This window comes from Cucurbita moschata, unplaced genomic scaffold (genome assembly GCF_002738365.1).
Source record: "Cucurbita moschata cultivar Rifu unplaced genomic scaffold, Cmos_1.0 Cmo_Scf00008, whole genome shotgun sequence".
In the NCBI taxonomy this organism is placed as follows: Eukaryota; Viridiplantae; Streptophyta; class Magnoliopsida; order Cucurbitales; family Cucurbitaceae; genus Cucurbita; species Cucurbita moschata.
In genome coordinates this window covers 3375410-3392179 of record NW_019268524.1, presented here as the reverse complement: position 1 = coordinate 3392179, position 16770 = coordinate 3375410, and the positions used below count along the sequence as shown (strand labels likewise).

The window sequence follows — 16770 nt, the reverse complement described above, 5'->3', positions numbered from 1 at the left end:
CTTCTTTTTTCATGATCCCATGTTTATTCCTTGGGATGTGAAGTTCAAATCAAATGGCTTACCACCATGTCTTTTTATGGTAGATTAAGAGTTTTAAGTTTATTTTCAATATTTACCGTCATCCGTCGTTTTAGATTAAAAAAAGTGTTTATATCACTTGTTTTTTTTATTTAGGATGGAGGATCGAACCAATGATAATTAATGTTTTTTTATCTTTTCTATTGAACTATGCCTGAATTCACTCTTTAATTTAAGACTCAAAAGATCCAAGAGGTCAAATCAAATACAGATCTAAAAGATAATAAAAATTTGAAAAGAAAAAGTGTTAAACATAATTTTTTTTTTTTAAATAGGATAGAAGATTGAATCATCTACCTCTTTTAATAAGGGGTGTTTTTGTCTTATCAACTGAACTATACTATTTCATTCAAGACGGAAGCCAGAATCATTTGAGTCTCTTAAAAATATAGTTAAAAACCCAAATTTAAATGCAAACAAAAGAACAAATTAAAATCCATGTAATTGAACAAAAAAAAGAAAAAACTTTATATATAAATATTAGTGGAAATGTCTAAAAATTGAAAAGAAAAAAAAAACCTAGAATTAAGAGTGGATAATAATGCAAGCATTTAAATTGATGAATAAAGAGAAAAGGGTATATAATTGGGAAGTGGTGTAAGAAAGGTCCTTTTTATTTGGGAGTTTTTGGTCTTGGGGTTTATATGTCAAAACAAAATAGCAACGCAGTTGGGTTTGAAAGAGATTTGGTCCTCTGTTTCAAAAGGAAATATGCCTAATTCACTCCCTTTTTTTCTTTTTCTTTTTTTAATTTATTTATTTCCTTTTTATTTTTTGACTAAACTGTTGTTATTGGAACATTGTTTTAAATAATATGGACAAAATATAAAGTGTGTAGCATGTGCTTTCTTTTTCCTTATTCCCTATATACTTACCTACTAAATAAAGACATCCAAACCTACCATTAATTCAAATCATATATATATATATATATATATACACATTAGATAGAGTGTTAGTAGAACCCAAAAATTTGATCAACCCGAACTACCCAACCCAAAATATAAAGGTTAGGGATGTGTTAGATATTTTTTTGGTTTGGGTTCAAACTAAAAATTCTGGGTTAAAAAAAATTCGGTCGAATCAACTCAATCAATCCAAAAATAGGGGCATAACACAACCCAACTCTACAATACTTTTAAGATTATTACGAAGATTTAAGAATATTTGAAATTTGTTATTGATGATTTAAGAATATTTGAAATTTGTTATTGATGTTAGTGGTATGTTGTAACTCGGGAATGTTTGATATTGAAATTTTATAAAATTCTAGATATTAATGTAGCACGTAGGTAGGATAGAGTTGAATTGTAAACTTCATTCGAGTTAGAAACGGTATTTTTCTTATTGTTGGGCCGGATATAACAAGCTTAAGCCCAAAAATTGGCGACCTAAGGAAAGGTTCGGCCCAAAGGGTTCTCCACGGCCTCATAAACAGAAAATAACTTAAAAGGCCCACTAAACTAAAGCATGAAAAGCCCATAATTTCTTCTTCTTCTTCTTCTTCATCTTCTTCTTCTTCTTCTTCCCTCAATTCCAAGACTCTCAACACAAAAGTTATCTTTCCACTCATCCCTTTCTTCTTCTCTACGAAACACTCTGAAACTAACACAAACCTCAGGATACAGAAATGGCAATGTCAATGTCAAACACCACAGAGAATTGCTTCTGCCAACCCAGAAAGCCATTCTTTTCTCCTCTCCCTCCCTTCCATCCATCCATTCCCCATATATATAAAATCTCTCCATCTTCTAATTCCCTTTCCCAAATAACTATACTTAATTTTTCATGTCTTTTGCTTCATCTCGCCATACCAGATCCTCCTTCCATTTCTACTGGTGCCACCAATGCCACCGGATGGTCACCCTCGCCACCACCAGAGACCCGTCCGAGCTCATCTGCTCACGCTGTTCCGGCCAGTTCCTCGAAGAACTCCATCTCACCCGCCCCCAATTCGATAACTCTCCCGAGACTCGTTTACTTGAAGCCCTCTCCCTAATGCTTGACCCCCCGGTTCGGCTCTTTCGACTCCCCGACATTGACCGCCGTCGTCCTATGTTGCACCAATTCGACAATTTCGACCGACAATCGTTTAGTGATCCCGAAGGCGACGAATGGTTCCACTGGCGAACCCGGCGACGCAATCGAAGCCTGGACGAGAGGGACAACTCCAGCCTGCAACCCCCAAATCAGAACCGGTCTCGGACTGTCATCATTCTCAGACCCACAGACCCATCTCGGCCGGTTCAGCCCATAATACCACCGAGAGCAGACCCAAGAGACTACTTCACTGGACCACGACTCGACGAGCTAATCGAAGAACTAACACAGAATGACCGGCCAGGGCCGCAGCCAGCGAGCGAGGCAGCAATAGAGCGAATCCCAACGGTGAAGATAGCGGCAGAACATTTGAAGAACGACACGATGTGTCCAGTTTGTAAGGAGGAGTTTGAGATTGGGGAAGAAGCAAGGGAATTGATGTGCAAGCATGTATACCATTCGGAGTGCATAGTGCCATGGCTTCGACTCCACAACTCATGTCCGGTGTGCAGGCAAGAGATGCCGCCATCACCGCCGGAGAATCAAGCGGCAGAAAGTTCTGACGATGAAGAAGGGATTGGGAGAAGATGTACCAGGTGGTGGGGTCAGTTGGTGAATAGGCCATTTCGGAGTAGATATAGGCAGCTCAGCCCTCCACAGGACAGCCACAATTCTTCTTCTAGAGATTATGGTGGCTAATAATAGTATTGATATAAAATACAAAAGGGGTATTCAATTAAATAAAAGCTTGTACGAGCATATACACTAGAGATGCACATGCAATAATTAAGGGTCTCCCAATGATGGTGTATCCTTACCAGTCATTATCTGTCTAATGGGCTGCAAAATCATGTTAAAAAATTATTCTCATTCTCATTTCCCTATTTCCCATTATTCTAAAACTACAGGAGAAGGAAATTAATTGATATACTTTCTAGATAATATATATATATTTCTTCTAGAAAGGAAAAAAAAATTAGAAAACTACTACATAAATTCCTTTAAAAAAGAAGGAAGAAAGAAAACCCGAAAGAAATAGAGAGTAAATAGAAGTTTAATCAAATTTTCCAAACTGGAAAAAAAAACATAAAAGGTTATTTTGAAAAAAAAAGAAAACATATTTCTGGAAAAAGAAATAATATATTTTTTCAATCACAGATTCTGATTCGAGACATTTTATTTCACCTCTCTTCCTTAGCCCTTTCTAATGCCAATGGTAATGCTGCAAATAACTCGTATTCGAGACATTTTAGTCGAACGCCTTCGTTAAGAATGTAAATTCTACGAAAATGTGCAGACACTGTGGAAAAGACAAGAAGTTAGATTCATTACCACGGTGCATTAGGTATAATGCCACGCCACTGCCTTCGATCAAGTGTTCTCTAACTATTCTACAGATTCAGCAAAGCACTAATCAGATGATTCTCAACTCTTTGATATGCAGGATTGAGATTGTCCTAAAAGATACCATATCTCACACCTGATTTTGTCGCTCAAAGCATGTTCCATGTTCAAAACTAAAACATTATCCAGGTTCCATTACGTGGGCAGGATGTAATTTCTATCCTATTTATACCATCTTATGCAATAAAGAATCAAGAATTAAGCATTGAAGAAAAACATGTAAATGCACGAATAGTGATAAACTAAACCTGCCTAAATGATACAAGGTACTTAGTTTATACCTTGTTGGTAGATTAAAGGTTGGCGCTAATCTCAGGAGCACAAACGTATTTGTATGCCTCCTTTAAGAAGGACGTCAAGTGCTGATATGAAATCAAAATTCATAATTCACCCTGATCATTAAAATTAAATAAATTACCTGAACCATGCAACCCATCAGCAATACTGAGCTGGTGGTCATTATCTTAACAAAACAAAGGCCAAAGTGGGGAAACTTAATCACCAGCAAATGAAATCAGATACGTTAATGAAAATAATAATAAATTTCAGAGGTGCTAAAGATGGATTATCTTATAGCGAACCAAAATCTTAAATTGTTATGAAAAATTCTACCAACAGTTTGGCACCATATCTTTTAAAATTTCTTGAACATAACTAGAGCCATTACCCGGCCTTTGGTCGGAGTCCTCTTCTTCAGTTTCTATTGGAAACACAAGCAGACAAAAATATCAGCACGCATGCTTCACTTTATGGGAAGATCCAGCATGGAACCCTTCTGTGTATGCATTGTTCTTAAATATCATCTGCAATCGTAGATGAATCACAAACCATACGAAATTTGTAACCGCTTGATTCAAAATTGAAAAATCTGTAAGCAATGCAAATATTTTGAACTTTGAAACGGCAAGTGTGCATGGCTCTTAAAGTTGTTTTTCGTTGCTCACGAAGAAGCAAATAAAAAAAAGTAACCAAGAAAAATACTCACAGAAAGATTGTTCAACTCCGAGCTAAGATGTTTCTTAATGCTGTTTGACACCACATCTCCCAACTGTTCTCCATGTTTTTTAACAGTCTCCTCTGTGAGCTGTCAAAATTGGTTCTGTCAGTTCAGAACAAGTTTGAACTAAGTGTATACTAATGCCAAGAACGGTGTTATAACCTCTGAAAGCACTATTGCCGATGTCTTATCAAGAATCTCTTCGACAAATTTCTCGACATTTGCATAGGATGGTCGTGCTTTTGGAACGGCTTTGTCCTTTCCAGCTTTCACAGCAGAAGATGGTTTCACTATTTTAAAGAGAGAGAGACTCGTTACTTTAGCATAGAGAAGATCATTCAGGGCTGATATATTGTGATTGAGTTCCTAAATGAGGACGGGGGAAGAGAACAACCCGTCCAATCATCGTGATTAATAAACTACCAGGCATTATGAAGTATTTTATTTTCCTTAAGTGCAAAACCAGAATGAATCAATGCATTTATCTTATAAGAATTTTCTTAGCAGACAAAACTAGAAAACCCTATACAACCTAACATTTAGTTAGTCTAATCCGCAAGTCCTGAAGCTGAAGCAATAACATCCACGTACAATTTCATCACCTATACTAATTTCTCTCCCCTATCTTTTTGTCCTACATAAGTATAAGCTCAATATACTACCTGCAGCTGCCTTAGACTTCTTGTCCGCAACACCTTGATTTTCATTAGAACCAGGACATGAAGATGTTTTCTCTGGAGTATCGGGCACAAAGGCAGAACCAGAAGGAACAAGTCCAGCAAGATCGGGGGGTTGATCCTTTCCTACAGAAGGATTAGCCTGCAGAGAAGGAATAAAAATCAACAAATAATAAACTTTTGGATTATCACAATGGTTACCAGATATGGATTCACCTCCAAGTCAATGTATGAAGGGTCTCTCCCGATTGATTTAAGGAACTTGTCGAGATTGGTGGTATTAAGAGCTGGAGACATAAATATATAAAGAGAATTAGAGTCTAACTTATAATAGAGCAGGCAAAGTTCAACTGATTAATCCACGCGTATGCAAGACCAAGATTGCTTTATCATGTCAGATAAACATGGAAAAACTTTTCTATAATAAAAACAAGTTTTCACTTCCACAGTTATAGAGCAAGATATATGTGGGAGGAATGCGTGGTTAACAGAGACAGCTACCAAATCCAATTAAATGAAAGCAGCCATCAAAATGAAGAGTGAAACACAGAATAACAACATCTGGCAAGGGTAAAGCACATAACAACATTGAAAGTCAGGTTTGGACTGTTAGAAATCTGAAACCTCAGCAACATATGTATCGCAAGGTGAATAAAGGCAAAGAGAAAATAAGCGAAAGTGTGCCTCACATACATATTGATGTTTCATTTGACAAAGGGTGGAAGAAGCAGAATTCCTGGCTTTTAAATCCTTGGTCTAACAATAAAGCAACATCTCTGCACAAGGAAAGAGTTTACAATAACACAAAATAATAACTTTGAGCAAAATATAAAAAAATTGATGGTTCATTCAGCCATAGTTTGAACACAAATAAAATAGAAAAATATAATATGCTGCCTTATATTATCAAACAATCCACTTTCCAGGTCCAACTGTAAGGAAAGGTTAGCTCTTCCTTCCACCACCGGAGGATTGCACATTAGGTAAATGTTCCAAGTATTGTCCAAGTCTTAGTTACATAAATTTCTAGAAGATTTCCTAGCAACATACCAAACAGCAACAAAACATAGAAAGCTACTGAAAGCGAAAAATAAAACATGTCAAGAACAAAATTTGGGTAAACTGTTGATAGATGCGTGAAAATAAAATTCACTGCCAAGGAGTATATTAATACATTACCGTGCTGTTTTATTGATAAGTGCAAATGGAGTAACACAACCCAACGACACCTGAGCAACAAATGAAAACAAAAATATAAGTAATCACATGATAGCCATCTGATAAGAATCTAGAACTGTACAATTGAAATATCATCAACTCTGCATAACTAGCATAAATTGAATGGCATCAAATAATTAGTGCAAGAGAAAGTAACTTATGTGGTAGAAATCCTTAGAGTCATGCCAAAATGACACGACTAAATAAACGAATTAACTTCGCATATCATGTTTCAACAAGGATATTGCAATTCATCGACTCCTTTAGGGATCCCTGCATCTATTTCTCTGATGCCAATGACTTTTTGCAAATAATTAAATAGTTGAACCAAAACTGTAACTTTTTAGGATAATTAGATATTGTTGATTACTTGTAAGTTAATATCCCTTGTTTCATGCCCTGAGAATGAACTAAAATTTATTCTTTATTTCTGATAAAGTGGCTGAAGAATAATACTAATTTGTAACTATTTCTCCAAAATATCAGAAGTCTCTACAGTATTTATTGCTAATACACCATAAGTTGTGGTATTACAGACAGTTCGTGCTTTTACCCCCAAAGTTCTAAAAAAACAGAAGACAATTAAAGAATATATAAATACAGACACACACACTTTTATGCAATCATTTCATTTCAATAATACCGAATGTTATACTTATATGAGTTACATTGGTGTCTTTTATTTAAACTGAGGCATATACCTCATGCTGCTTCACACCTTTAACCTCTCAACAATGTTAAAATGCTTAATCTTCATTTAAATCAGATATTCTTAATTGAATTTGACTGCAATTTCACACATGCAGTCTACCTTGAAATTTAAAAACAATCACGATAACTACTTAGTTAGAAAACACATTCAGATTAATGTAAAAGGCAATAAAAAAAAATTGAGTGACCACTAAGCTGGTTTATTACACATGCTTCCATGACCATAAAATCATTGCTAATAAAACAATGCAGGTGAAAACAAAGAACTATGGTATCAGCACTGTCCAATTGGATTAAAAAAAATGAGCACATGAAAGATCCAACACAATGAAGTAAAAGAATTATTTAAGTGTGAAATCCCTGAAATGGCTATTTCTAACCTTAAGTTTCTCTCCCAATGCTTCCTCGGGAGCCATTCTCAGACCTCCTTTCCCCAAACCAAGTCTTGCAGATAGAACTGCATGACTAAAATTGACCGTGAATCACATCGCACTATAAATACGTGATCATAGACATTGTATCTTCAAGAAACCCATCGTAAACGAACATTAACGGACCAAGACCGACCCTTTATAAGAAAATTTTTAAAAACAAATCACAGCCATTAGTAAAATGTACAGACCTTTCAGGTCCACTTTGGTCTGTGCCAATGCTGAAACTACATAGTATCTATTCTTTTTGTCCTGCCAATGCGCGGAAAATATTGCAGATGTTAAAACCATACGTTGTAATATAGAATGCAATACCTAATAACTAGAATTATGGGGCAGAAACAGTTCGTTCAGAAGTCTACCTTCAAAAACAGATTCTTACTGATACCACCCCCCAAATTTCCAACATATTTTGCCTGATGAAGATTCGAAAAAACATGCTTCCATTAACTTATATATAAAAAAAATTAACAATAGAATGACAAGGATGATTTCATTCGTTTGTTTCATACAGAATTACCTGAGCTTCAACTGTCAATACAGCCGGATGTTCGTACTTGGCAAAATCAATTTGAAGATCCTACAGAGCATTCTTAATTGCATTAGCGAGCGAAAATGAGACAAAAAGAAGGAAAAAAAAAAACAAACACACATAATATAATCATCTGAATTCAATCGGTAACGACAGATAATTAAGCAAAGAAGCACACTCCATAATCTAGCGGCAGTACACAAACTATAAATTTCGATAGAAACAGAAGTAAACGTCTGCAACTCTGTTATCAGCGCTACACCAAGCAAGTAAATTATGACGTCAATCTCAAAACAAGAAGAATCAGCAGAGTTCAACAAAAACTCAACCACAGGTCTCTAACATTCAATCACGAGAGAAGAAACCTATTCTCCGAAGTACAGCACGAATACTAAAGCTTAATCAATCGAAATTGAAAAAAACAAAATAGAACAAAAAGAGCGAGAAATCCAAAGACCTGCAACAGCGCAAGCAACTCTTCCCTGGTGTAAACCTCCTTAGCCATACCGAAGCAGAAAACTCGAATTCAGCGCAAAGAATTCCGCCGGAGAGAGAAGAACTTTAGGACGAAGGTCTTAACCAAGATGAAACGCCGGCTGAAGTGAAAAATCAAACTAGTACGAATCCATGACCCCATCGCTGACTTGGGCTTCACCTTGCACTGTTGGATCTACGGGTCCAAATCAATCAACAACCGAAACCCTAACCACCACATGGACCCCCGTTGGGTGGATTCAAAGCCTGATAGAGCTCGTAATGGAGACTATATTCTTAGCAAAAACGCGTCAAAGCCTGGCCCATTGGATTTTGCGTCCCCTAAATCTTATTTAATTCTTTATTATATTTTAAATATATTAAAACTTCTCAATTTAATATTTTCATTTTTTTTAAAAAAAAAAAAGGTTAATTTCACTTAATTAATTATATTTTTTTAATATTTAAGTATACTTCTTAATTTTTTCTAATTTTTAATTTTTTTATTAAATTAAAATTTTATATTCCAATTTAGTCTAAACAAAAGGTAATAATTTTATTTCTTGCAAACCTAAAGTCCACTTATTCCCTTTAAAAGTTGAATAAAAATAAATAAATAAATCACACTTTTTAAATTTTAATATTCTTTTTATGCAATTTTTCAAATCTAAAACACGCAGTCATTTAATTAGCCAGCAAAATTTTCAACCCGAGCGTGTAATATAACATAAAATTTAAATAAATCGACTCGAATTCACCATAAAATTGGTCCTACGTTAAGGTTTTTTTTTTTTTTTTTTTTTATAGAACAAAATGGAATATAAGCCACATCTTGTAGCTTGTAACAAATATGCAGCGAAATTAATTAAAGAACGAGAGCGACATTTGCTTGTACTCGATTTTGTGTTTGATTTCCTTTGTCGATATAATATAATATAATATATTTTGTTTTATTTTATTTTTATCCAATAAAACAAATTAATAAGTTGTCCAGCAATATTCATATACTTGGTTTTGATTGGATGAATATAATGTAGTAGGTCGTGTTTTTATTTCATCGTCAAAATAAAATTTCAACTATTTAATTTAATTGTAGTGGAAAATATAAAATACTAATTAATTAGTTGATTATATGAAATTAAATTGCTAAAAAATCACAATAATTATAATAATATAATATTTAGCATTATTTTTAAAAACTCAAATTATATATATATATATTCACAAGGAGAAGACATGCGAGCTATAGTACTTTACTTGGGTCAACCACCATAATGTCACGACAATAGGTGTTGATGACTAAATTTTAAGTCACTCGCACGACAGTGTGCACGTGTTGCCAGTATTGCATATGGGGGAAGCGATGTCTAACGCCTAGGCAGACATACATTCAGTCAGTAGGTTCAGACCGCAACTCATGTTCAAAGACTCAATGGTTTGTAGTATCCTACAACTCACACCAAGTATCGCATTTCGCTAACGTTCTTTATCGCTGCAAGAGCCGAGATGTCAGTAATGATTTATCTATATATATATATATATGGCTAAATAAATTTTAAGGAAATTAATTAAAATTAATCAATTCTCTTAACATTTTTATTTTTAATAAGCAACTTAATTAAAATTCTTCAATATTCAAGGGAAAAAAAATCAGGAAATTAAAGTTTACCATTAATATACAATTATAATATAATCAACAATTACTCATTACATAAAGTTTCATCACAAAACCAACACTTGAGAGATTTCTTGGGGAAAAAAACTCTAAATCTCTCGAGGTCGTTGGTTCGAATCTGAATCAAACACACCAAAGAGATAAATAAATAAATATTTTTGGTCACTGTCAGTAATATCTTCACAAATTTAAGAAGATTTTAAATAAGGAAAAAAATAATAATATAATGTAATTTTGATTTTTTTTTTTTTTTTTCTTCAGCAGAAGCTCCACAATCTGATGTCGCTTTCTTCCTCGTAAAAATCGGGAATTTCGGCCGCCGGAATCGAACCGAAATCGAACCAAGCTTCCGTGAGCATTTGGTCAATGAATTTCGGCGACTGAAGGGTATCAAGGTAATTGCACCATGAATCCATCTCCGCCGTCGACGGATCGATTTGATCGTAGACACCATCGGACGACACGGTCACCGACGCTTCATCGTCCGGAAGATCGGAGGAGAGAGACGGGGACGAGACGGCGGGGGATGGGGGAGTGACAACGGCGGAGGAGACATTTTCCCGGAAGCCATTAGCGGCAGCGGCGGCGACACGCTGGATGGACTTAGGAGACATAATGTCGGCATCAGAGGAATCAATATGGTGGTGTAAGCGGCGGAAGTGGCAGTGATCGGAAATCGGAATAGAGTTAGCAATTTCCGGGAAGTTAAGGCTAGCAGAAGCACCTTTGAGACATAAAAGCGCCGCGTCGTAAGCACGCGCCGCAGCTTCCGCCGTCGAATAAGACCCTAACCAAATCCTCGTCTTTTGATTCGGCGCTCGAATCTCCGATACCCACGACCCCCAACTCCTCATTCTAACACCCTTATACTTCTTTTTACACGACGGCGCCGCCACAGGAAACGATTCCGCCGCCGTCTTCTCCGATTTCTTCACCATTTTTCACCAAGGAAAGTGTTTGTGAGAGTGGTTTGATTATTAAAAAACGTGATGGGCAAGTGAAGGAAAGGGCTAAAGAGGCTGAGATTTATAAGGAAATGAAATTCGTGTATGGATCTCTAAATGGCTTATCTCTTAGTCAATCAAGTAGGGCTCACAACACATGCAAGAATGGGGGACAGGTGCATTGAAATGACTAATTTACCCTTCAAAATCCTCAAATATTACATTATTTTATAAAATATTATGTCCGTTTTAAATATATAATGTTTTATTGGATACCGTAAGAGTTGAATTTTTCACTGTCACGGAATTCTATTTACAAAGAGTCAAACTTTGTTATAAAAAATAATAATAATAAATTTTAAATTTCAGTTAGAAGACCAAGAAAATGTATTTAATTTCATATTAAAATCTTATTCTAGAAATCCAGGGGCTTACCACAAAACCAACTTAGAAGGGCAAAAATGTAATTTCAACCTAGAACGACGTACAAATGTACGTAAGTAACAGACAAAATCATGCGGTAAGAGTTCCTAAACTTCCCATATTTTGACCCGTTTTCAAAATTAACCATTACGTTTAGAGACATGACTTAATTCGAGAGGTTCGGTAAAAAAAAAAAAAGAGGAATCCCCTTTTTACAGGAGGGAATGAGTGTCGGGGTCGGAGATAGAAATTATGTTTCCGTTTCTACCCTCGCTCCCACCTGTTAATCTTATATTATATTTATTATTATAAAATATAATTAAAAATAAAATTTTAATTTTCAAAAAAGTGAGAAAAGAGAAAAAAAAAAAAAGAAACTGAAACTGAAAGACGCGGAGTGTGATGGGGTTCGAACCACCAGCTGTTGCTCCACTGTCATGCATGCAGCTGAAAAAACGCGTTTTACAACATAGCTTATCTTTTAGTAATTTTTTTTATTTATTTTTAATTGATTTAATAAATTTAAACAAAAATAAAAAAGAAAATAAAAGAATGACGTCTCAACCGTTTTTTAAAAACTGCTTACGGAGGGATGACTTGACTTTCTTACCAATGAATATATTAATAATAAATGGTTTGAGGCCAAGTTGTAAATTTCAGATTCTGATGGGTACGTACGGCCAATCAAAATCATAAAACGTCTCTGTTTTTTGTAATTAGATTAAAGTTTAGGGGTTCTTTTATAAAAAGAAAAATTTCAGGGGGGAAAAAAATAAAACGCCCAACGGGAAGCTTTTTATGGAAAATGACCTGCTTTCCAAGGTGGGCCCACAATAAGTATGCTTTACCATATTTGTAATTTCGCCCTTGATCGACCGTTAACAGATATTGTTATCTTTAGGCTTCCACTCAAGGTTAACGCATCTATTAAGAGAAGGTTTCCCCAGATCCACCGCTATCAGATATTGTCCTCTTTGGACTTCCCCTCAAGGGATTTCCCCATATCCACTTCTAGCAGATATTGTTATCTTTCGGCTTCCCCTCAAGATTAACGCGTCTGTTAGGGGAATGTTTCCACACCCTGTGATTTGTTCTCCTCCCCAACTAATGTAGGACATCACAATCCACCCCCCATCGGGACTCAGCATCCTCTTAGCACTCATTCATTTCTCCAACCAATGTGAGACCAGCACCAAATCCACCCTCTTTGAGGCCCAGCGTCCTTACTGGCACAATGCCTCGTGTCTACCCCCTTTGAGGAACAGCGAGAAGGCTGACACATCGTCCGTTGTCTGGCTCTGATACCATTTGTAACGACCCGAATCCACCGCTAGCAAATATTGTCCTCTTTGGGCTTCCCTTCAATGCTTTAAAATCCGTCTGCTAAAAGAAGGTTTCAACACTTTTACAAAGAGTGATTTGTTTTCCTCTCAAAAGGTGGGATATGGCATCTTAATTATCAATATAATAAATATGATTTTTAACAAAAAAAAAAAAAATAATAATAATAATAAATAAACCGATCTATCTAACTCGACTTAACTATTTATTTAAATTAAAGGGAGAAAATAAAAAATAAAAAATAAAATCATAATCTGATTTATTGAACAGAAACCCACACGAAGCTTCCAGTTTCTCACTCAAAAAACGAACTTTTTTTTTTTTCAAACTTACAGCTTACATATAAATAATTGATTGGACGCCATTTAATGACGAGTTATTTAAAACATTATAATAAATTGAAGTACCATATGTTTATATATACATATATTTCGTTTAATGTAATGATTGATTTGACGAAAAATATATTTTTTTTTAATATAATGTTATATATAGCCGTCGGGACCCACTTGACAACTAGTACCTCGGATTTGTACGTTTTAGAAAATTCAAAAAGTTTTTTATTTTATTTTTATTTTTATTTTAACTAAATATTAATCCAATTTCCAGCATGAAAATTGTAAAATATATTTAATTTGAAAAAAAAAAAAGGAAAATGCCTCAAAATACAACTACAAGATATCGGTTAATATCTATAAATATATTGTTGTTTATCTGCCAGAACGTCAGCACATCACAAATATTAAAAAAAAAAAACATTATCATAACTACTAAATTATTTGAATATATTGAATTTCCAACATATTTAAGTTTATAATGTGTTATTGCCCTACTGCATAGTGTGGATCGTCTCGATTCATGCATTGAAGTCTGATTGGATGGGATCCTCGGTTATCTACTCAATCTTTATTTGAGAGCTTTGAAGTCGGGTTGGTATTGGGTATACATAACGTATACTTTTGATACTCTGGCAAGAGGTTTTCATTGTCGTTGTCAGTTGCCCCCGAAGGTCTAGTTGACATATCGGTTGTTTTATAAAAGCGTTAGGTTACTGCAAGATGCTTTACAAGTCGTACTTGGTTATATCGACCTTAATCTCATAGCTATTGTTATTGTTGAACTCATTGCATTTATGTTACCAAGTGAACAAAGTAGCTTGATCGATATAGGTAAAAACACACTGACGTCAAGTTAAATATTTAATGATTCGAGCTTCATATCACTCCAAAGGTTAATAGTTTGATTCTTATCTTACAGTCATTCAACCAAAACAAAAAACACGACAACATCTTGTATGACATTATATTTAAATCCCACGAACTTATTTTGCACTTCTAGAATGTAAGGGGAGATTTTTTCAGAGTATGACGTTTTAGCAGAATTATGTATACGTTTGGTAGACCTAAAAATGTCTCATAATGTACTATAAGAGAATGCGACTAGTTGTCAATTCTTCATACTCAGAGTTAGATGCTATATCAGTCGTCGTGTTGTCTTTTTGCTTATATTCTGTAACATCACTGTCTCATTTCTCTCAAATCTTGTCTTCAAACTCTATTTCAAAAACATTTCTCTGTCCTTATTTTCCAAAACATTCTTCTTAAAGCGGGGTCAGGGGCTTAGATATATGTTGTTAAGTCGAACACGACATGATTTCAAGTTGGCTAACTCACTTAATGGTGAGAGTGAGTGACGCATAATCGCTTACAAACGTTTCACGAGAGTGCGATTGTGACATACAACAAGCGAGTTAGTTCCTATATCATCGTCGAAGATCTCTGAGTGAAAAGACCTTAGAATAAGCTGGTAAAACAAACAAGAAGACACGACCCAACTCGTTCAGTAAAGTTTTGAAAAAAATATGATCGTAATAAATAGATATTATTAAATTTTGGAATATGATATTTTTGTTACTCATCCGTACTTATGACATATTTTGTGTCTGTGTGAGTGTACCCTAAAGTTCAGTAAATGAAATCCAAACCAGCTGTCACGTCATAGTCATAGGATATTTCAATTAATGTATAAATATTATACTGTCGTTTTATTTCCCTAAGAAAAGTACATAAGCTAAACAAACAGTGTCGTGAGTCCGTACACAGTTGTCAAATAAATAATTAAATTTCACATTCCCAAACCCCAATTTTAAATTAATTAATTTGCCTTTTCATCTCACATGTTGTCGCCACCTCGGTTTTGTTCATCGAAATTAGGTTCCGTAGTGGGAAATTATTTAATTTAATTTAATTTAATTAAATGTAATTAAAATAATTAATTTGAATCTTGGAAATTAAATTTTATTCGCTTTTGCATGTGACATTTCATTCCATTTTATTTTTCGTACGCGGAGAATCAAATAGGACCTTTTTGTTGTTGCGTGGAGTTGGGTGGAAGTTTCCTTTTTTATTTTATTTCCGATAATAATTATTAAATTTTGTTTTTTTTAATATATATATTTACTTATGGATTTAATACCAAATAAAATTTTATTTATTTTTAAACTTTATAAAACAAATATTTAAAGCTCAAATTTTAATTATTATTTATAATCTAAATTTGATATTATTAAATTTCTATGATTCAACGGTGAGAAAAAGGTAGGCATTTTATAGGCTAAATAATAATAATAAAAAATATATTTAAATTTTGTATTAGGCCTAAAAAAATATACTCATAAATTTCAAAAATTACAATAATGTCTATAAAACTAAAAAAAGTCTTAAAAAAATAGAATTATAGTTATTTTTAATAATATTTGACTAAATAGAACTTTTAATAATATTTATGGATTAAAAAATACTCTTAAGAATTTTAAAAATAGAATTAACACTATTATTCTCTATAAAAAAATTTTAAAAAATTATTATAGTTAATATATGAATGATTATATTCAATTTTTTTTAACATTACTCTTGAAAATAAAATTCATAAGTATATATGTTATTAACGATAAATGTATTTTAATTTTTTTTAAAAAAGTCTAAACGTGTTTATTTTTAAAAGAAATTTTAAAAGGATAATAATAAAATTATTAAAAATAATTAAAACTAACGTTAAATATATCTCGTAACTTTTTTTAATTAAAATTTTAATAATATTTTAGAGACGCAAAATTTAAGTATATTTTTATTAATTTAGTTTATATATATATATATTTAATAATATTTGTGTGAGCATTGAATTTTAGGCCTTTTTTTCCGTTCTTTACGGGCAAGTCTGTATCCGTACCCTCCTTCCGTACCATTCCTTCATTAATATCTCCATATTTAAATACATACCTATGGTGACGTTCAAATTTAGCAACTAATTTGCGTAACTCGACACATTATCGAAAGTCTAAAAATTTAAATAAAAAATAATTATGTACATCCGGTAATAACTATTAAATTAAAAAATAATTTATTTCTCTTACCTAAGATAATACAAATCTATCTGTCACATTGTAACGGTTCTAATAAATAATTTTTTTATTATTTTTTAAATTTAAATTAAAAATTTGTCACTCCAATTAAAAAATATATAATTTTTAAATATTATAATGAATCTCGATGATTTTAAATGTTATGAGAAATTCTAAATTTGTTCGGCGATAAAATAGGTAATTTAATTGGGAATAGGAATGAATTTGGGCTTACGGTACTGGAAAGCCCAATACGATCACAATGAGGCCCAGTTCAATATTCACAAGCCTGAAACGGCCGGTTGATGGAAGCGAGTTGGGCCTGAGCCCATTTACAGGAAGAAGCCCATTTACGGATTGTTTTAATTTTCGTATTGAATTATATAAATAAATAAGTACTTGCGTTAATTTCGATTTTGTTATTT

General features: G+C 33.7%; 3 protein-coding genes across 4 annotated transcripts; 1 reads left to right on the top strand and 2 right to left on the bottom strand.

The window, feature by feature from the left end:
• Window positions 1-1676: 1676 nt before the first annotated feature.
• LOC111446755 (E3 ubiquitin-protein ligase RZF1-like) lies at window positions 1677-2978 on the top strand. The gene has a single exon (XM_023085697.1). The coding sequence runs from the start codon at window positions 1867-1869 to the stop codon at window positions 2815-2817; it is 951 nt and encodes a 316-aa protein (XP_022941465.1). The 5' UTR covers window positions 1677-1866; the 3' UTR covers window positions 2818-2978.
• Window positions 2979-3578: 600 nt separating this feature from the next.
• On the bottom strand, window positions 3579-8777 carry LOC111446698 (prolyl-tRNA synthetase associated domain-containing protein 1). 2 transcript variants are annotated; one of them, XR_002711128.1, is made up of 13 exons: window positions 8546-8777; window positions 8077-8136; window positions 7919-7972; window positions 7748-7808; window positions 7506-7582; window positions 6376-6425; window positions 5890-5972; window positions 5413-5483; window positions 5182-5338; window positions 4682-4809; window positions 4508-4606; window positions 4190-4325; window positions 3579-3985 (listed from the first exon to the last, which is right to left on the bottom strand). XR_002711128.1 is itself a non-coding variant. In XM_023085626.1 (12 exons), exons 1-12 carry the CDS (start codon window positions 8591-8593, stop codon window positions 4251-4253), a joined length of 963 nt encoding a protein of 320 aa, XP_022941394.1. In that variant the 5' UTR covers window positions 8594-8777; the 3' UTR covers window positions 4021-4250. The 2 variants fall into 2 exon arrangements, 1 of the variants encoding a protein (XP_022941394.1); XM_023085626.1 differs by lacking the exon at window positions 3579-3985 and having other exon boundaries at window positions 4021-4325.
• A 1489-nt stretch (window positions 8778-10266) lies between these two features.
• Window positions 10267-11252, bottom strand: LOC111446505 (ethylene-responsive transcription factor ERF014-like). The gene has a single exon (XM_023085339.1). It carries the CDS (start codon window positions 11173-11175, stop codon window positions 10495-10497), a length of 681 nt encoding a protein of 226 aa, XP_022941107.1. The 5' UTR covers window positions 11176-11252; the 3' UTR covers window positions 10267-10494.
• Window positions 11253-16770: the final 5518 nt, after the last annotated feature.